Source organism: Saimiri boliviensis, chromosome 20 (assembly GCF_048565385.1).
Source record: "Saimiri boliviensis isolate mSaiBol1 chromosome 20, mSaiBol1.pri, whole genome shotgun sequence".
In the NCBI taxonomy this organism is placed as follows: Eukaryota; Metazoa; Chordata; class Mammalia; order Primates; family Cebidae; genus Saimiri; species Saimiri boliviensis.
In genome coordinates this window covers 2,807,735-2,828,593 of record NC_133468.1, presented here as the reverse complement: position 1 = coordinate 2,828,593, position 20,859 = coordinate 2,807,735, and the positions used below count along the sequence as shown (strand labels likewise).

The window sequence follows — 20,859 nt, the reverse complement described above, 5'->3', positions numbered from 1 at the left end:
TCCAGGGCATGATCTAGAGGACTCAGGTGTTCCGGGATCTCTATCCCCAGGGAACCAACTACATTCTTACCTCAGATTTGTCACTCCTCACTGTGGTGACTCTGGACAAGTCACTCAAAATGGCTGAGTTTTAATTCACTGAATTGGAACATATGGGTTGTAGCCCCTTCCCTGCCTGTCCCTTGGGGCTGATGTGGGGATCAGGGAAATCACAGAAGTCACTTTCCATCCGATCCTCCCCTGCACAGGAGACATGCAGGCTCCCTCTCTGTATTCAACCTCTACCAAGTATCTGGATTATTCTTCCCGACATTGATTGAACATTTTAGGGCATTTACAAAAACATGAGTCCTTTTAAGTCTTTATCTGCATTTCATTCTTTTAGGCGCTATGGACCTTAGTAGGTCTATAGCGTAGACCTGCTAAGGTTTCCACATCTCAGAATAGGGAAGAGAGGCACAGATGGGTTCTTTTCCCTCTCCCAGGTATGTGCAGATTCTAAGTAGGATTTGAACCCAGCCTGTTCTCGGTAACTTGGATCTTCTGCTTTTCTGTATTGTCTCATCTGAATAAAGGTATCTGCCTGCACAAACAAATCTTCCTAGAACCCAGATCTAATTCAAGTAGAGTTGAAAAGCAGTTGGTGAAAACCAGGATCAAAAGTTTAAACTGTGAATAAGTTTTTACTAATTTCTTTGTGGTCCTCTGCCAGCAAGATGTCAAGGACTGCCTTTATTATAATACATTTCTACCTTGCAGGTTTGGCTGGCCGCGCCAAGAGCTGGGCAAAAAAAAAGTGGAAGCCTAAGAAAACTTGCCGCACTGAAAGTGAAGGTAGGGTAGAGTTTACTCATCCAGTGTCCCATATTAGAGAAAGTCAGTAAATGCTATGTCATATTCTTCATTTATTGCATTTGTGCCCATTTAAATGCATTAAATCAATGGTGGGTGATGCAGCTACACAAGGAAACTTACATTGACAACTTAGTTTGTTACTTAGTTTTTTACAGACAAGTGAAGTTACATTGTCTGTTTGTTTGTTTTTGTGAAAAGGTCTCACTTTGTCACCGGGAGTGCATTGGTGCAATCACAGCTCCTTGCAATCTTGACCTCCCCATGTTCAGGTGATCCTTCTACCTCAGCCTCCCAAGCAGATGGCTGTAATGCACATGCCTTTATACCAAGCTTTTCGTTTTAAATTTAATTTCTTTTGTAGAGACGGGGTTTCACCCTGTTGCCCAGGCTTGGTTCACTTTTGATGGTAAAGGACATCTCAAAGTTTAGACATTTGCTTTCAGTTTGGTCAGTTATGAATACGGCAATTATAAACCTTCTTGTGTCTTGTTTGGAAACATAATTTTAAAAATATAACTAAGGCAATACTAAAATTATGATTACTTGCTTGTATGGTAAGACTACATGTTTCTTTGTAAGAATTTTGGTAGAATTTACTGGTAAAATCATCTGAAGGTAGTGTTTTTGTTCTTTTGAGAAGATACTAATTATTGATTTAGTTTCTAAAATAAATATAGGCCTATTCAGTTAATTAATTTGTCCTGAGAAGACTTTTAACCTTCTGAAACAGATCCAAAAATTTAGCTCACTTCGTATACTGTATCTAAGTGTGAGCACAGATGTGTTCAGAATATTCCTTTATTATTATTTTTTGAGTTCACTCCTCTCGAACTGATACTATTACTACATTGAAACTTCCTTCTTTCCTTTGTGGTTAGACAAGTTAGAGGTTTATCAACGTCTGGTTTTTTGTTTTGTTGCTTTTCTCTGATGATTTCCTGGTTTTTATTCCATTAATTTCTGCAGTCATTGTTTATTTTTTCTCTATTGGACATTACACTGCTGTTTTTCTTTCATTGCCACAGGTGGAAGCTAGATTATGAATGTAGATTTTTCTCATTATTGACACATCATCATGAATGTGACTCACTGAGTATATCATTAAAATGCACACTTAATTAAAATAATAAATATGCATACTTTACTACAATTTTTAAAATACACCAGGTTAGATGATAAATGTAGTAGCAGGATATGTAGGTCCACAGAAGTTAAATAAACCTGTAACCTTTCCTAAAACGTGGGGATTTGCCTGGACCTTCACATGGACAGCAGGTGTGATGAGATGCTCTCGCTGAGCCATACAGTACCTTTCTGTATTAACCGGTTCCTAGACTGTTTCACACTGATGAGGTTGCCCTAGCCAGGAAGCCAAGGCTCTTTCATTTCTCTCTGCCCCTCTCCTTTGCCTTCCTTCAGCACCAAGGAGAATGGTCCAGCAGCAGCTCAGTCCGTGCTTGTCAGCCGCTCAGCTCCACACACTCCAGCCCCCGTCCACATTCCCCAAAGCTCTTTGTGAGATTCCTGAGCAGCACCAATGCCCTGACTGTCACTCTGTTCTCCTAGCTCCTGTTGACCATCCAGAGGAGTGTCCATTTGACAGTGAGGAGGAGGAAGTGGCCTCTGACATGGTAACATACATTTCTTTGTCTGGAAATTTTTTGTATATGGGGCTTCTAGACTATCAAGTGAATATAATTTTTGACTGCCATGTTAAATCAGGCCTCAGGGGGTCATGGAATCCAGTGACTGGTCACTGGAGATTATTACCAACTGAGGCCTGATGGATGATGTCCATCAAAAGAGGGCATCTCTACAAACTGGTCATGAGTATATTTCTCAGTAGCAGTGTTATCTTCTTGAAAAAATAATTTCATATTTCCTAGCCAACATAGACACTTGCTAAATGTTCCAAACCCACTGCATTTTCTGCAAGCATCTTCTATGCATCATTTGGGGCCAGTGACTTGATCACTGTTTGACATCTGGTTTTCTCGTTGTTGTGGTTGTTGTTGTTGTTTTGAGGCAGCGTCTTTGTCACCAGGCTACAGTGCAGTGGTGTGATCTCAGATCACTGTAACCTCCACCTACTGGGTTCAAGCAGTTCTCCTGCCTCAGTCTCCTAAGTAGCTGGGACTACAGGCTCACGCCACCACCATGCCCCACTTTTTTGTAGTTTTCAGTATAGACGGGGTTTCACCATGTTGGCCAGGATGGTCTCAATCTCTTGACCTCATGATCTGCCCACCTTGGCCTTCCAACTGGGATTGCATGCGTAAGCCACTGCACCCGGCCTGCCATCTGGTTTTCTAATGTCACCAAGTGAATAAAACACCTGTGCCAACAGGACCCACCATGATGTAATCCTCACGGTGTTTCTTTTTCTCTTATTGCAGGAGAAGCCTGTCGCCCAGTATCACCACCGTACGTATTCTTTTTCTTTTAAAGAGTTACTCAGACATAGTTGACATGCAAACCAATTCACCCATTTAAAGTAGGTGATTCAGTGTTTTTACTATATTTACAGGGTTGTGCAGCCATTGTTACAATCTAATTTTAGAAGCTCTTGATTCCCCCTCAAAAAACCCCATTAGTAGTGACTCCTCTGTTTCCCCAAACCCCACACCCCTCGTTCTAGGCAGCCCTAATCTCCTTCCTGTTTCTATAGTACACTGCCTTTCTGTATTCACCGGTTCTTCAAATGACTATTTCACACTGATGGGGTTGCCCTAGCCAGGAAGCCAAGGCTCTTTCATTTCTCTCTGCCCCTCTCCTTTGCCTTCCTTCAGCACCAAGGAGAATGGTCCAGCAGCAGCTCAGTCCGTGCTTGTCAGCCGCTCAGCTCCACACACTCCAGCCCCCGTCCACAATCCCTAAACCTCCTTGTGAGATTCCTCAGCAGCACCCGTGCCCTGACCGTCACTCTGTGTTCTCCTAGCTCCTGTTGAACACTCAGAGGAGTTTACCCTTGGCAGTGAGGAGGAGGAGGTGGCCTCTGACATGGTAACATACATTTCTTTGTCTGGAATTTTTTTTTGTGTTGGGCTTCTACACTGTGAGGCCAATATAATTTTTGACTGCCATCATAAATCAGGCCTCAGGGTGTCATGGGCTCTAGTGACTGGTCACTGGAGATTATGACCAACTGAGGCCTGGTGGACGATGTTCGTCAAAAGAGGGCATCACCTACAAACTGATCGTGAGCATATTTCTCAATAGCACCATTATCTTGTTGAAAAAGTAGTTTTATATTTCCTAGTCAACATAGACACTTGCTAAATGTTCCAAACCCACTGCATTTTCTGCAAGTATCCTCTATGTGTTATTTGGGGCCAGTGACTTGATCACTGTTCTACATCTGGTTTTCTCATTGTTGTGGTTGTTGTTGCTGTTATTTTGAGACAGCATTTCTCTCAACAGGCTACAGTGCAGTGGTGTGATCTCGGATCATTGTAACCTCTACCTACTGGGTTCAAGCAGTTCTCCTGCCTCAGTCTCCTGAGTAGCTGGAACTACAGCCTCACGCCACCACCACGCCCAGCTTTTTTGTAGTTTTTAGTGTAGATGGGGTTTCACCATGTTGGCCAGAATGATCTCAATCTCTTGACCTCATGATCTGCCCACCTTGGCCTCCCAACCTGCTGGGATTACATGCGTAAGCCACCGCACATGGCCGGCCATCTGGTTTTCTAATGTCACCAAGTGAATAAAAGACCTGTGCCAACGGGACCCACCATGATGTAATCCTCACAGTGTTTCTTTTTCTCTTATTGCAGGAGAAGCCTGCGGCCCAGTATCACCACCGTACGTATTCTTTTTCTTTTATAGAGTTACTGAGACATAGTTGACATGTAAACCAATTCACTGATTCAGTTAAAATCAGTGAAAAAAAAAACTGATTTAGTGTTTTTACTATATTTAGAGGGTTGTGCAGCCATTGTTACAATCTAGTTTTAGAAGCTCTTGATTCCCCCTCAAAAAACCCCATTGGTAGTGACTCCTCTGTTTTCCCCAACCCCCATGCACCTCGTTCTAGGCAGCTCTAATCTACGTCCTGTTTCTATAGTACTGCCTTTGTGTATTCACCAGTTCTTCAAATGACTATTTCACACTGATGAGGTTGCCCTAGCCAGGAAGCCAAGGCTCTTTCATTTCTTTCTGCCCCTCTCCTTTGCCTTCCTTCAGCACCAAGGAGAATGGTCCAGCAGCAGCTCAGTCCGTGCTTGTCAACCGCTCAGCTCCACACACTCCAGCCCCCGTCCACATTCCCCAAAGCTCCTTGTGAGATTTCTCAGCAGCACCAATGCACTGACTGTCACTCTGTGTTCTCCTAGCTCCTGTTGACCACCCAGAGGACTTTACCCTTGGCAGTGAGGAGGAGGAGGTGGCCTCTGACATGGTAACATACATTTCTTTGTCTGGAAATTTTTTTTGTGTGGGGCTTCTACACTATGAGGCCAATATGATTTTTGACTGCCATCATAAATCAGGCTCAGGGGGTTGTGGGCTCTAGTGACTGGTCGCTGGAGATTATGACCAACTGAGGCCTGGTGGACGATGTTCATCAAAAGAGGGCATCACCTACAAACTGGTCGATAGCATATTTCTCAATAGCAGCATTATCTTCTTGATAAAATAATGTCGTATTTCCTAGCCAACATAGACACTTGCTAAATGTTCCAAACCCACTGCATTTTCTGCAAGCATCCTCTGTGTGTTATTTGGGGCCAGTGACTTGATCACTGTTCTACATCTGGTTTTCTCATTGTTGTGGGTGTTGTTGCTGTTGTTTTGAGATAGCATTTCTCTTAGGAGGCTACAGTGCAGTGGTGTGATCTCAGATCACTGTAACCTCCACCTACTGGGTTCAAGCAGTTCTCCTGCCTCAGTCTCCTGAGTAGCTGGGAGTACAGCCTCACGCCACCACCACGCCCAGCTTTTTTGTAGTTTTTAGTGTAGACGGGGTTTCAACATGTTGGCCAGGATGGTCTCAATCTCTTGATCTCATGATCTGCCCACCTTGGCCTCCCAACCTGCTGGGATTACATGCGTAAGCCACCGCACGTCGCCTGCCATCTGGTTTTCTAATGTCACCAAGTGAATAAAAGACCTGTGCCAACGGGACCCAGCGTGATGTAATCCTCACGGTGTTTCTTTTTCTCTTATTGCAGGAGAAGCCTGCCGCCCAGTATCACCACCGTACGTATTCTTTTTCTTTTAAAGAGTTACTCAGACGTAGTTGACATGCAAACCAATTCACCCATTTAAAGTAGGTGATTCAGTGTTTTTACTATATTTACAGGGTTGTGCAGCCATTGTTACAATCTAATTTTAGAAGCTCTTGATTCACCCTCAAAAAACCCCATTAGTTGTGACTCCTCTGTTTTCCCCAACCTCCACACCCCTCGTTCTAGGCAGCCCTAATCTCCTTCCTGTTTCTATAGTACTGCCTTTCTGTATTCACCAGTTCTTCAAATGACTATTTCACATTGATGAGGTTGCCCTAGCCAGGAAGCCAAGGCTCTTTCATTTCTTTCTGCCCCTCTCCTTTGCCTTCCTTCAGCACCAAGGAGAATGGTCCAGCAGCAGCTCAGTCCATGCTTGTCAGCCGCTCAGCTCCACACAGTCCAGCCCCCGTCCACATTCCCCAAAGCTCCTTGTGAGATTCCTCAGCAGCACCCGTGCCCTGACCGTCACTCTGTGTTCTCTTAGCTCCTGTTGAGGTCCTGCAGGACCTGGTTTTGGAGGACGTGGAGGAGGAGGAGCTGCCCTCTGTCCTGGTGAGATGTATTTCTTCATCTTGAAGAGAAATGTTTTTTTCTGGGGCTTCTAGAATATTAAGTGAATATCATTTTTGACTGCCATTGTGAATCAGGCCTCAGTTGTCATGGACTCTAGCGACCAGTCACTGGAGTGTACAACCAACTGAGGCCTGATCGACGATGTCAGTCAAAAGATGACATAACTTACAAACTGGCTGTAAGCATATTACTCAGTAGCACCATTTTCTTTTTGAAAAATAATTTTGTACTTCCCAGCCAACGTAGATAACGTGCTAAATATCCCAAACAAACTGCATTTTCTGCAAGCATCCTCTATGCGTCATTTGGGGCCAGTGACTTGATCACTGATTGACATCTGGGTTTTTGTTTTGTTTAGTTTTTTTTGTTTTGTTTTGTTTTGTTTTTGAGAGAGTGATCTGAGATCACTGCAGCGTCCACCTACTGGGTTCAAGCAGTTCTCGTGCCTCACCCTCCCAAGTAGCTGGGACTACAGGCTCTCGACACCACCATACTCAGCTTTCTTTGTAGTTTTTAGTATACATGGGTTTTCACCATGTTGGCCAGGATGGTCTCAATCTCCTGACCTCATGACCTGCCCACCTTGGCCTCCCAACCTGCTGGGATTTCATGAGTCAGCCACCGCACCCGGCCTGCCATCTGATTTTTTTTCTAATGTCAACAAGTGAATAAAAGACCTGTGTCAACGTGACCCAGCGTGATGTTATCCTCATGGTGTTTCTTTTTCTCTTATTGCAGGAGAAGCCTGCGGCCCAGTATCACCACCGTAAGTATTCTTTTTCTTTTATAGAGTTACTGAGACATAGTTGACATGCAAACCAATTCACCCATTTAAAGTAGGTGATTCAGTGTTTTTACTATATTTACAGGGTTGTGCAGCCATTGTTACAATCTAATTTTAGAAGCTCTTGATTCACCCTCAAAAAACCCCATTAGTAGTGACTCCTCTGTTTTCCTCAACCCCCACACCCTGGTTCTAGGCAGTCCTAATCTCCTTCCTGTTTCTATAGTACACTGCCTTTCTGTATTCACCAGTTCTTCAAATGACTATTTCACATTGATGGGGTTGCCCTAGCCAGGAAGCCAAGGCTCTTTCATTTCTCTCTGCCCCTCTCCTTTGCCTTCCTTCAGCACCAAGGAGAATGGTCCAGCAGCAGCTCAGTCCGTGCTTGTCAGCCGCCCAGCTCCACACACTCCAGCCCCCGTCCACATTCCCCAAAGCTCCTTGTGAGATTCCTCAGCAGCACCCGTGCCCTGACCGTCACTCTGTGTTCTCTTAGGTCCTGTTGAGGTCCTGCAGGACCTGGTTTTGGAGGATGTGGAGGAGGAGGAGCTGCCCTCTGTCCTGGTGAGATGCATTTCTTCATCTTGAAGAGAAATGTTTTTTTTTTTCTGGGGCTTCTAGAATATCAAGTGAATATCATTTTTGACTGCCGTTGTGAATCAGGCCTCAGTTGTCATGGACTCTAGCGACCAGTCACTGGAGTATACAACCAACTGAGGCCTGATTGATGATGTCAGTCAAAAGGTGACATAACTTACAAGCTGGTTGTAAGCATATTACTCAGTAGCACCATTTTCTTTTTGAAAAATAATTTTGTACTTCCCAGCCAACGTAGATAACGTGCTAAATATCCCAAACAAACTGCATTTTCTGCAAGCATCCTCTATGCGTCATTTGGGGCCAGTGACTTGATCACTGTTTGACATCTGGTTTTTTGTTTTCTTTAGTTTTGTTTTGTTTTTGAGACAGAGTCTCTCTGTCACCAGGCTACAGTTCAGTGCTGTTATCTCAGATCACTGCAGCATCCACCTACTGGGTTCAAGCAATTCTCCTGCCTCAGCCTCCCAGGTAGCTGGGACTACAGGCTCTCGGCACCACCATACTCAGCTTTCTTTGTAGTTGTTAGTGTAGACAGGGTTTCACCATGTTGGCCAGGATGGTCTCAATCTCTTGACCTCATGATCTGCCCACCTTGGCCTCCCAACCTGCTGGGATTACATGCATCAGCCACCGCGCCCGGCCTGCCATGTGGTTTCCTAATGTCACCAAGACGTGTGCCAACAGGACCCAGCATGATGTAATCCTCACAGTGTTTCTTTTTGTCTTATTGCAGGAGAAGTCTGTGGCCCAGTATCACCACCGTACGTATTCTTTTTCTTTTAAAGAGTTACTCAGATGTAGTTGACATGCAAACCAATTCACCCATTTAAAGTAGGTGATTCAGTGTTTTTACTATATTTACAGGGTTGTGCAGCCATTGTTACAATCTAATTTTAGAAGCTCTTGATTCCCCCTCAAAAAACCCCGTTAGTTGTGACTCTTCAGTTTTCCCCTAACCCCACACCCCTGGTTCTAGGCAGCCCTAATCAACTTCCTGTTTCTATAGTACACTGCCTTTCTGTATTCACCGGTTCTTCAAATGACTATTTCACACTGATGAGGTTGCCCTAGCCAGGAAGCCAAGGCTCTTTGATTTCTCTCTGCCCCTCTCCTTTGCCTTCCTTCAGCACCAAGGACAATGGTCCAGCAGCAGCTCAGTCCGTGCTTGTCAGCCGCCCTGCTCCACACACTCCAGCCCCCGTCCACATTCCCCAAAGCTCTTTGTGAGATTCCTCAGCAGCACCCGTGCCCTGACTGTCACTCTGTGTTCTCTTAGGTCCTGTTGAGGTCCTGCAGGACCTGGTTTTGGAGGACGTGGAGGAGGAGGAGCTGCCCTCTGTCCTGGTGAGATGCATTTCTTCATCTCAAAGAGAAATGTTTTTTCTGGGGGTTTTAGAATATCAAGAGAATGTCATTTTTGACTGCCATCATAAATCAGGCCTCAGTTGTCATGTACTCTAGCGACCAGTCATTGCAATTTATGACCACCTGAGGCCTGATTGACGATGTCAGTCAAAAGATGGCATAACTTACAAACTGGTCGTGAGCATATTACTCAGTAGCAACATTTTCTTTTTGAAAAATAATTTTGTACTTCCAAGCCAACATAGACACTTGCTAAATATTTTAAACCCACTACATTTTCTGCAGGCATCCTCTATGTGTCATTTGGGGCCAGTGACTTGATCACTGTTTGACATCTTTTGTTTTGTTTTGTTTTTGAAACAGAGTCTCTCTATCACCAGGCTACGTTTCAGTGCTGTGATCTCAGATCACTGCAGCGTCCACCTACTGTGTTCAAGCAGTTCTCCTGCCTGAGCCTCCTGAGTAGCTGGGACTATAGGCTCTCGCCACCACCACACCCAGCTTTTTTGTAGTTTTTAGTGTAGACGGGGTTTCACCATGTTGGCTAGGATGGTCTCAATCTCTTGACCTCATTATCTGCCCCCCTTGGCCTCGCAAAGTGCTGGGATTACATGAGTGAGCCACCGCGACCAGTCTGCCATCTGCTTTTCAAATGTCACCAATTGAACACAAGACCTGTGCCAACAGGACCCAGCATGATGTAATCCTCACCATGTTTCTTTGTCTCTTATTGCAGGAGAAGCCTGAGGCCCAGTATCACCACCGTACGTATTCTTTTTCTTTTAAAGAGTTACTGAGATGTAGTTGACATGCAAACCAATTCACCCATTTAAAGTAGGTGATTCAGTGTTTTTACTATATTTACAGGGTTGTGCAGCCATTGTTACAGTCTAATTTTAGAAGCTCTTGATTCCCCCTCAAAAAAACCCATTAGTAGTGACTCCTCTGTTTTCCTCAACCCCCACACCCCTCGTTCTAGGCAGCCCTAATCTACGTCCTGTTTCTATAGTACACTGCCTTTCTGTATTCACCAGTTCTTCAGATGACTATTTCACACTGATGAGGTTGCCCTAGCCAGGAAGCCAAGGCTCTTTCATTTCTCTCTGCCCCTCTCCTTTGCCTTCCTTCAGCACCAAGGAGAATGGTCCAGCAGCAGCTCAGTCCGTGCTTGTCAACCGCCCAGCTCCACACACTCCAGCCCCCGTCCACATTCCCCAAAGCTCTTTGTGAGATTCCTCAGCAGCACCAATGCCCTGACTGTCACTCTATGTTCTCCTAGCTCCTGTTGACCACCCAGAGGAGTGTCCATTTGGGAGTGAGGAGGAGGAGGTGGCCTCTGACATGGTAACATACATTTCTTTGTCTGGAACTGTTTTGTGTGTGGGGCTTCTAGACTATGAAGTGAATATGATTTTTGACTGCCATCATAAATCAGGCCTCAGGGGGTCGTGGACCCTAGCGATTGGTCACTGGAGGTTATGACCAACTGAGGCCTGATGGACGATGTCCATCAAAAGAGGGCATCACCTACAAACTGGTCATAAGCATATTTCTCAGGAGCGCCCTTGTCTTCTTCAAAAATTATTTTGTATTTGCCAGCTGACATGAACACTTGCTAAACATTCCAAAACACCCGCTGCCTTTTCCACAAGCATCTTCTGTGCTTTATGTGGGGACCAGTGACATGTGGTTTTCTAATGTCACCAAGTGGAAAGACCAGCACCAGCCGCACCCAGCATGATCTGATGCTCATGGTGTTGTGTGTTTGTTTCTCTTGTTGCAGAACACCGCTGCAGCCCCAAGTGACCACCGTAAGTGTTCTTTTTCTTTTAAACCTCTTTATTGACATAGTTGAAATGCAAAGCAATTCACTTATTTAAAGTGGGTGATGTAGTGTTTTTACTGTATTTACAGGATTGTGCAGCCATTGTCACAATCTAATTTTAGAATCTTTTCATTCCCCCTCACAGAAACCCCATAGCCATTAGTAGTCACTTCTCATTTTTCCCAAGCCCCACAGCCCTGACCCTCGGCAGCCACTATTCTACTTTCTGTTTCTCTAGATTTGCCTACTCTGGCAATTTCCTTTTTAATTTAAATTTGATTTTAATTTCCGGGATACATGTGCAGGACGTGCAGGTTTGCTACGTAGGTAGAAGTGTGGCGTGGTCTGCAGCACCTGTCAACCCCCCACGTAGGTATTAAGCCCCGCGTGCATTAGCTCTTTATTCTGCTGCTCTCCCTCCCACTTCCCCCGCAGCAGGCCCCAGTGTGTGTTGTTCCCCTCTCTAACATTGTACACATTCTAATACCACTTTCTTCCTAATGACAAATCTACGTGGTGATTCGGGAGATTTTCTTGCTCACTTTTGTCTGGAGAACTCCCTGGCGTCAGGTTCCTGATAGGTGTGAGGATCTGGGGCGTGGTGTGAGAAACAGATGTCTCCTTGAAGCACGCGGCTCTAGGATGGGAGAATCTCCATCATGCTCTATTGATGCTGCTGTTGAAATAGATTTTTGTTTTCCTTCTGAAAACCTTCACACACACAGAGATTCAAGACAGCTGCTTTAGGTCATGATGAAGATCACGTGGACCACATGATGGTTTGAGGGGTTTTTTTGGAGCATGCATTCTGTGGAAATGCATTGCGTTTCAGTAAAATTTGATTGTCCTGTTTGTGTCAGTATTTTTCCAATGGAACAAAAGAATGAAACTGTTTCATTGGGCAATGTCACTTGTTCACCCCAGAAGTGATTTTTCTCATGACTGCATTGTCCTAGACATCTTTAATCTAGACCAGGTGTCCCCAGACTTTTTACACAGGGGGCCAGTTCACTGTCCCTCAGACCGTTGGAGGGTCGCCACATACTGTGCTCCTCTCACTGACCACCAATGAAAGAGGTGCCCCTTCCTGAAGTGCAGCAGAGGGCCGGATAAATGGCCTCAGGGGGCCGCATGTGGCCCATGGGCCCGTCGTTGGGGGATGCCTGAGCTAGACGAAGCTTCCCAGTGATGCTGCAGGGGCGCTGCTGTTTGTGAGTCAAGGAAAATGTCAGTGTTACCGACGTTGAGGTTCTCAGAATTCATGGACAGCTGCTCAGTGGGCTCCAAGGGAGAGAGCAAGAGAGAGCCTCACACTAGACCTGAAGGGGAACGTGATTTAGAGGATCAGAGGGGAAAAAGTGAGGACATTTGGGACATTGTTAAAAGAGAATGTCAAGGTTGCAGTATTAGGAGCATCAGTTAAGCATCATCACTGGGGCCCTAGCTGGATATGAGACCCCTTCTGCGGAGGAGTGAGTAGCACTTGGCCTTCCTCTCTGTCGAAAGCTTGGTGTGAACATCACTCTAAATGCCTTGAGAAAGGAGCTTCCTTCCTGACCCATGTCCTCTCCATCTCTGTGTGATGATGGCAATGACCCCAGCAGAAATTGCTGAGAAGGGCAGAACAGGAATCAGGTCCCCATTTTTCTGACACAGAGCAGACAGGACACGAGTCAGTAGGAATGGACCTCAGGATCAGGCCAGACACACAGAGGTCCCAGGCCTGATCTTTTTGGGGCTAAGACAGGTAAGTTTTTATTTTTCACCTCTTCTGGAAGTCTCCTGAGGAATGTTTCTTCAATAGACCCTGTTGGCCAAGGGTCTTCTGGCCCAGAAATGCTTTTGAACTGGACAGAGTCCCCCAGCTCTTGGCCTGGGCAGCTGCGGCACTCCCAGGGCAGGTGGGGAGGGACATGAGTTCCAGTGCAGGGTGATCTCAGCAAAGCAATGGGTACCGATCCCAGAGTCCAGGTCATCCTTTCAACTCTTCCGTGGAATCCATAACATCTCAGTTTCCACTTATTTTGGAGACAGTTTAAAGTCTTCCGTCTCAAAGTCAGTCTTCCGACAGGTGAATAGAGGTACCCTGGCTGTGGGTGTTTACTAGCAGGGCAGTGACCGTGTCTTCCTCATTTGTCCTTACCCCAGAGCTCAGTCCTGGGAAGGACATGTTAGGCTCCATGGATGTGTTAATTAACACATGCCTGGGATGAGCTCTAGGTCACCCCTGGGCTAGGATCTAGTGCAGGTGTGGAAAGGTGTTCTTCTCAGCCTGCCCAGCCTGTTGAGCCCCGCACTCATCCTGGAGCCTGCCCCGCTTCTGAGTCAGGGTCCCTGGAGATGAGGGCAAGCTCCTGAGGACAGTGAGACGCCCCCACGCCTCTGCTCCTGCTGCTCTGATCTAGTCTAGACAGGGTGTGCAGGGCCTCCCTCTTCCACTGGGTGTAAGCGCATCTCTGCTGGAATCCTTCTGGACCTGGATGTTGTCCACACTGTCCTATGCGCCCAGCCCCACACAGTGCCTGGCCCTTGTGCAGATGCCCAGGAAGTAACCGTAAATGTGTGGTAGGATCAGAGCAGCAAACGATTCTGCAAAAAACACCAGAATAGGGGAGTCAGCTCTTCCTCATGTCTGGATCTCTGGAGCTGCCCCATCTAGTGTGCTTCTGTCATATACGTGTCTCTTTCTGGTTAAATAAACTTAACTATCTACAATGAAATACTCAAAACCTCCTCGCAACAGCCACCATGCAATGGCCCAGCAGCCATACAGCAGAGAGCATTTCCATCGCCACAGAACGCTATCTTGCATGTCTGCTGTGAGCCTGGCCCAGGGTCTGATTGTTGGACTCATCTCACTGAAAGCGTGCACATCAAAGTTGGGATCTCAGGGTTGTGGGATTGGAGGTGAGACCTGTAATGGGCCAGTGGAAGGAAAAATGGAAAGGTGATTCCTTCAGCTCTTCATTCTCACTTGAATGCTGCAAAGTGTGAGCAATGCCTTGTTGAAGGCGTCTGGCTCCACAGAGCCTAGAGAGATTCTGAGAAGACTGAGGAAAGCTCAGGGTGATCTCGTGTAATCCAGTGTGACCTCACCTGGAGTAGGAGGGTGGGCGAGTCACTCTCTGAAATAACTTCTTGCTGAGATGTGTGTCTCTAGAGACTGGCCAGTGGGCACCATCCATGAGGGAAGCTGCAATAGGACAATTTGCAGGTAGAAATGATACCCTAGGCCGGGCGCAGTGGCTGACGCCTGTAATCCCAGCAGTTTGGGAGGCTGAGGTGGGGGGATCACGAGGTCAAGAGATCAAGACCATTCTGGCCAACATACTGAAACTCCATCTCTACTAAAAATACAAAAATTAGTAGTCCCAGCTACTCGGGAGTCTGAGGCAGGAGAATTGCTTGAAACCAGGATGTTGCAGTGAGCCAAGATCCCGCCACTGTACTACAGCCTGGTGCCTGGTGACAGAGCCAGACTCTGCCTCAAACAAACAAACAAACTAAAATGATACCCTAGGAGTATTTCTGGGAGCAGTTGGGTTACACCTGTTGCTTTGGTACCTAGGAAGGGGGCTATGAAGCCAGAACCAAAAAAAAAAAAAAAAGCTGTAGAGGACTGACTTGTTCCTGTTGTATTTTAATAAGATAGATGAGAGGATGTGTGTCCGTGGGCTTTGTGGGCTGTGTTCATAACCATTGTTTCTTGCTCTGGTATTTAATGAATACTTTTCCCAGGAGACCAGTTTTTCCTGCCTATGTCATAGCAAACATCTAAGCCTTGCTTTTTGATTGGTTAATATCTCTTGTGAATTGGGAATAAGCAAGAGTATGATTAGGTCTTGGCATTGTCTGAGATGGAAGATACCTAGTGAGACTCCCTCACGGTACTATTTGAACATAGTTGTTCCTCTGAAACGGTCTCAGAATCTTCAGTCCCACACTCCATATGCCACGCGCAGCAAAGCTCCCTGAGTTACTCACAGTCTCCAGCCACCAGGGCACTGACTTTTACTCTGTCTCCCTCCAGCTCCTCCTGAGGATTCCAGGAGCACCACCTCTGAGAATGATGACGAGGTAGGAACCCCTTTTTTGTCCTCTAAAGAATGCTGTCAGGTGGGGATCGGGGAGGGAGAGCATCAGGATGAATAGCTAATGGATGCGGGGCGTACACCTAGGTGATGGGTTGATACATGCAGCAAAGCAGCATAGCACATGTTCACCGATGTCATAAACCTGCACAGTCCTGCACATGCATCCTGGGACTTAAACTCAAAAGAAAACAAAATTTAAAAAGAATTGTTTCTTTCCTGATTCCTTTCCTTCTGTTAATTATGATAATCTGAGAAGGCACATTATGTAGGACATGTCCAATTCTCTTTGTGGGGGTGGAATTCAGTGGAAGTGTCTTCCCGTCGGATACATTATATATTAGAATGTTTTTAAATGACAGCATCCATTATCAACTGTAATGCAGAGGAATTTTCCTCAACACCAGTTTTCCTCTTTGGTTTAGGCATTGTGTATTTGCCAATGTAAATCAACTTCATAGATAAATTCTGTGGGAAAAGGGCTTGTCTTTTCCACAGGCGTCCTCTATACTAGCACGTTTGATTCTTGGCCTTTGACTCAACCATTGTCTTACAACTAGTTTTCTGAAGTCATCAAGAGACTAACAGGTCTGGGGCGGGGAGGGGGCGTGCAGAAAAATTAATCTGATCCTCATAGCGTCGTCTTTTGTCTAATTGCAGGTTTCATCACTCCGTGGTTATGGTATGTACCCTGAAGTAGCTCACCTGCTGAGGAACAAACTGGCTGGTTTTAATATATAGAAACCTGATCTGGGTTTCGGTTAAAGAGTATTGGGAGTCTAGTGAGAGCAAATAATTGTGCAAGTGTATAACTGGTCAGAGGGGCTGTATGAATGCATGTGAACCCAGAGGACCAGCCAGGGGATGTTGTGTGAGCCGACGTGGCTTCAGCAGGAGTAGAAGTGAGTGCACCTCTCTGACTTACTCTGATGTTCGTGGTTCTAAAGAATGGACTCTGGAAAACCTCAACAGTGAAGAAGATGCCTTTCCAGGTAGGCAACAAGATTATAGGTGGAATCTAATAAAGCAGGTTCCCAGGAGCCTTCAGCTTCCGCCTGCTCCTTGGGAGCCTGAGCGAGCATGTAGAAAGAGAAGAGAAAGAAAACATGGACGAGGTTTGTTCTTGTCAGAGTTTAATGTCATAGTGGTGAGAAGTGTGAGTACCTGACTGCAATCACCTCTTCTTGCTTTGTTATTTAAAGATGGTCTTTCTGAGGACACCTCTCTTCTGCCTCTGCCACTGCAAAATGCTAAAGCCTTTGGTTTGGGACACAGTTCTGTCATGGCAGTTACTTAATCCTGGAGACAACAGTTCTTCCACAGTGTGCCCAGATGCTTGGGAGAAACTGACCCTCACCTTCTGAACGGTTAGGTTTCATGGCAGCACATTCATTTTGTCTGTCTTTGCTGTTTACTCCTGATATCAAGGGATCTCTCTGGGTGTGGGGGACAGGGTGAAGATTCGCTCTGGGCTCACTGCAGAGCTCCAGTGTCATGTAAACGGAGGAAGAAGCACAGCCTTGAGCAGGCTGCTCAACTCCGTTATTTAAATGAGAATATGGAATTTTACCATCATTTGCTAAAGAGGCCCTCCTTTTCCCATTGTGTATTCTCGGCACCTTTGTTGAAGATCAGTTGACTGTGTATGCATGCATTGGATTTTGGGCTCTCTGTTCCATATCTCCAATACTTACAGGTGCCCCCATGCTAGGACCCTGCTGTTTGAATTTCTGTATCTTTTCCTCTCGTAGATTACAGTCTCATGAATGCGTATCTTCCAACGCTATTCTTTTTCAACATTATTATGATTATTTGAGACATATAAGAATTCATAAGAAATTTTGGGTTGTCTTTTCCATTTCTGCACAGATGACTGTTCCCAGTTTGATAGTAGTTCTTGTGCGTCTTTGGATCATTTTGTAGTATTGTGTATTAGCCAGGTTTTGTCTTCCTGTCTGTGAATACAGGATGCCTTTTCAGTTATTTGTATCCTCTCTACTTCCTTTCAGTCACATTCTGTTCTTACCAGGTTACGAGTATTTCATCTCATTGGTTAGATTTATTTCTAAGTATCTAACGTTTTCAGAGGTTATCCATGGAATTACATTTGTAATCTTACTACTGGATTGTTTATATTGAGTGCATATTAACACAACTGCCGTTTGAGCATTAACATTGTACTCTGCAATTTTGATGAATTTATTAGCATGAATAGCACTCCTGTAGACTCTCTCCAATTATCTATATGCAGAATATTCAAGAAGTTCTCAACTTCCTACCTCTCTTCTCAAGTACATTGTTACTGTGAAGTTCTGTTCATATTCACCTACTGAATGGTGTCCTTCCAATTGGCATAGTAAGGTTGTTCAGGAAATACTTTGCCTACTTATTCCGTAATTTATAGTTTTGTTTCGTTGTTCATGCTATTGTATTTATTATTTTTCCATAGAGTAAAATGCAGTATTTCTGGTTCGATTCTGCATACCTAACTTCTGTCTTCGTGTTGACTGGAGGAATATAGGAATGTCTCTTGTGCTTCTGTCTTTCCACCATCAATTATCTTTTAAACTCTAGACTTCAGAATCTGAAGTGAATCTGGAACGTGGAAGTGTGAAGGAAAATGCACAAAAAATAAACTTAATGTTGCTATTCCCATGGCTTCCCTCCTTTCATCAGCCTGAGTGTATGTTTAGTTAATAGTATTTGAGAGCATGTTGCTTCTACTCATATCACAAGTTTTCCCAAATACATGCTGATAATATCTGTGTCTAGGCCAGGTTACTTACCAAAACATAGTTTTAAACATACTTTTGTGGATTATTCAAAATTCCCTATGTACAGAGATATGAATAATATGCTTTCACCCAACCTATGACCCTCCTCAGAAGGAGGGAATGCACAAATCAGGTCTCCCATGACACTATCCAGAGCACCTTCCAAGGCTAAGCTACGGTCACCTCCATAACTTGGCAGCAGCCTCAGTTGGAGCCACTTTTCATTTAAGAGAAAGAAATCATACAGGATATGATATCACATGCTTAGAACCTTCCATTATGGTAGATAATTCTCCTCCCCACGGAAACTGGTGGTCGTTCCATTTGAATAGGTATCTGTTGATCTTTCATCAGGTCACTGGCTCATTTTGTAGACAACATGCACTTAAATTGTTTCATTTTTTCAACAGTAGCTACTGTGTGGAATCAGGATGTCACCAAAAGCATTTTTGACACTCGTATCTCATTCTTTTGTCCCAAGGTTAGAGTGAAGTTGAAATGACTGTTTTTGGACAGAGCAGTTGTACATTATGGCACCAACCCTGACTTGGGAGCTTATCTCTTGGGTTTGCATGCAGCTCTGGAAGATGTTAAGCTTTGAGATATCAAGCAAGTCAGTTCTTTTTTAATTTACCATTCTGAAGATCTGCAATACACAGTTTATCTTAATACACCCATTCAATCCTCACTACAGACCTCAGATAAACAGCGATTGTTTACTATCCACACACTCCTTGAATGGAGAAACCGAAGGGCTAATGAATGTGCCCTTGCTTCTAAGCCCCTAGAGGAAGGAGGCAAGATATGAACCTAGGGATATAGCTCTAACGGTGAATTGATAATGAATTGTTGAACTGCGGTTATTACCCTGAGGAGGATGGCTCTCAACCCTGCCATCACGGGTAGCCATAGGTTGGATCCCTCACACAAGATAGTCCTAGATTTACATGAGTCTACGGAGATCCCAAACACTGTCTATGATTCCAAGATGGCTGCAGCAGTCACGTGGCTTAAGGCAGACAACAGTGAATGTAACTGCAGGATACGGCACAGCCATTGGTGTGAATAATACAGAGCTACCCCAGACGCCTCTTACAACAGGGTCAAATGCAAGTTCTGAATATTAGGAAGCAGTACTTAGAAATACTGAGAAACTCCTTTCAATGCTGGGAACATTCCTTAGCAATTGGCCCCAAACAAATAAGATGAATGAGATATTTTTTGAGATAGCTGAAAACTCTTATCACCACAAGACCGAGAAATGATCAAATCCTGCAAACTATATTCATTAGACGCAATGACAAGACAGCAAAAAAGCATTGGGTTACTAGTTCACCACACTCAGTGCAGCTCCGCACTGCAGAGTTAAAACACATCAGCATCCAGCCCATGTCTCCCTTCCTGAAATACACTATGCTCAATGGACTGGCGAGTACAAAGACAGGATCCTCCCTAGGCGATTACTACAAATGCATGACAAAGGAAAGGTGGACTGAAGAAGGGACTCTCACATGATTAACACCGGCTGTTTTATAGAATATAATTTCAGTATTTCCGATTCTTCTACTGTAACAAAAGTTTAGTACATAATGACAATAGACTGTTTTGCCTAGAATTGAATCCATCTGTCTGTTCAACTTAGCTTTTATTCAAGGTTTGAAAAGTCTAAAAAACAGAACTGCAGTGACATCCATTTATGTGACAGTCATTTCCCTGTATGTGAATCCATAAATGGAAAAGTATTCTTGGGACGTAAATCATATAAATAAATATTGTTGTTATTTCTGTTTGACACAATAAATCCCTAGTGTCCTCCTCTAAAAAGTAAACCCCACCATGATTACACATTGCAAACCAAAAAGTTATCTAAAACCGGTCTCGATCAGTTTAGAAGTTTAATTTGCCAAGGTTAAGGACATGCTGGTGACACAGCCCCAGGAGGTCCTGAGTACATATGTCCAAGGTGATCAGGGTACAGTTTGGTTTTTACATGTTTTAGGGAGACATAAGACATCAGTTAATACATGCAAGATGTAAATTTCTTCCGTTTAGAAAGACAGGACCACAGAAAGTGGGAGAAGGTCGGGGCTCCAGGTCATAAGAAGGATTTCAAGATTTTCTGATTGTCAATTGGTTGAAAGAGTTTTAAAACCTGGAATCAATAGAAGAAAGTCTCTGGGTTCAGATAAGGGACTGGGTAGACCGAGGTTTTTATTATGCATCTTTAAAACTGATGCTAAATCTGGCACCAGCATGATTGGGTCCTAGAGTACTGACATAGTCTTGAATATGCTGTTTGTTTAAAAGAGCTTCAAAACGTGTGAGACGCAGAAGGGCACTCTTCCATTGAACCTTAGTGTGCCTTTGAGTTTCATTTTCGGTTGACCCTTGTGTTGCTGCATGATGCCTCCAGTACGAGGCGGAGATCTCCATGTCTCATCTCCTTCCTGCTGCCCTCCCTGGCCAGCCCTCTTCCACCCATGGGGACGGCCCAGCAGCAACTCAGTCCGTGCTTGATCATCACCCAGCTCCATACCCCACATCCAGCAGAGCTCCCTGAGTGACTCACAGCCACCAACCACCGGGGTGCTGAGCTTTCCTCTGTGTCCTTCCAGTGTCTACGGTTGACCAGGCGAGCACGGTCGGACTCAGATCCTGGGAAGGGGAAGAAGACCTGGAGGAGCAAAGCCTCTATGTAAGACTCCTTTTCTTTGTCTTTAAAGACATTTTGCTTTTCTGATTTCTTGTCAATTAATTTTGATAT

The 20,859-nt window shown here is 44.8% G+C and overlaps 1 protein-coding gene across 1 annotated transcript in view; it reads left to right on the top strand.

Moving 5' to 3' along the window:
• Positions 1–20,859, top strand: part of LOC104650434 (uncharacterized) — a 43,033-nt gene that overhangs the window by 20,277 nt on the left and 1,897 nt on the right. The window contains exons 6-20 of the mRNA XM_074390707.1: positions 760–834; positions 5,190–5,254; positions 6,027–6,054; positions 6,568–6,635; positions 7,395–7,422; positions 7,937–8,004; positions 8,774–8,801; positions 9,317–9,384; positions 10,142–10,169; positions 10,685–10,749; positions 11,189–11,216; positions 15,261–15,307; positions 15,882–15,909; positions 16,269–16,313; positions 20,711–20,790. Coding sequence (XP_074246808.1) covers positions 760–834; positions 5,190–5,254; positions 6,027–6,054; positions 6,568–6,635; positions 7,395–7,422; positions 7,937–8,004; positions 8,774–8,801; positions 9,317–9,384; positions 10,142–10,169; positions 10,685–10,749; positions 11,189–11,216; positions 15,261–15,307; positions 15,882–15,909; positions 16,269–16,313; positions 20,711–20,790 — 749 coding nt within the window. The remainder of the gene's footprint in view (positions 1–759; positions 835–5,189; positions 5,255–6,026; positions 6,055–6,567; positions 6,636–7,394; positions 7,423–7,936; positions 8,005–8,773; positions 8,802–9,316; positions 9,385–10,141; positions 10,170–10,684; positions 10,750–11,188; positions 11,217–15,260; positions 15,308–15,881; positions 15,910–16,268; positions 16,314–20,710; positions 20,791–20,859) is intronic.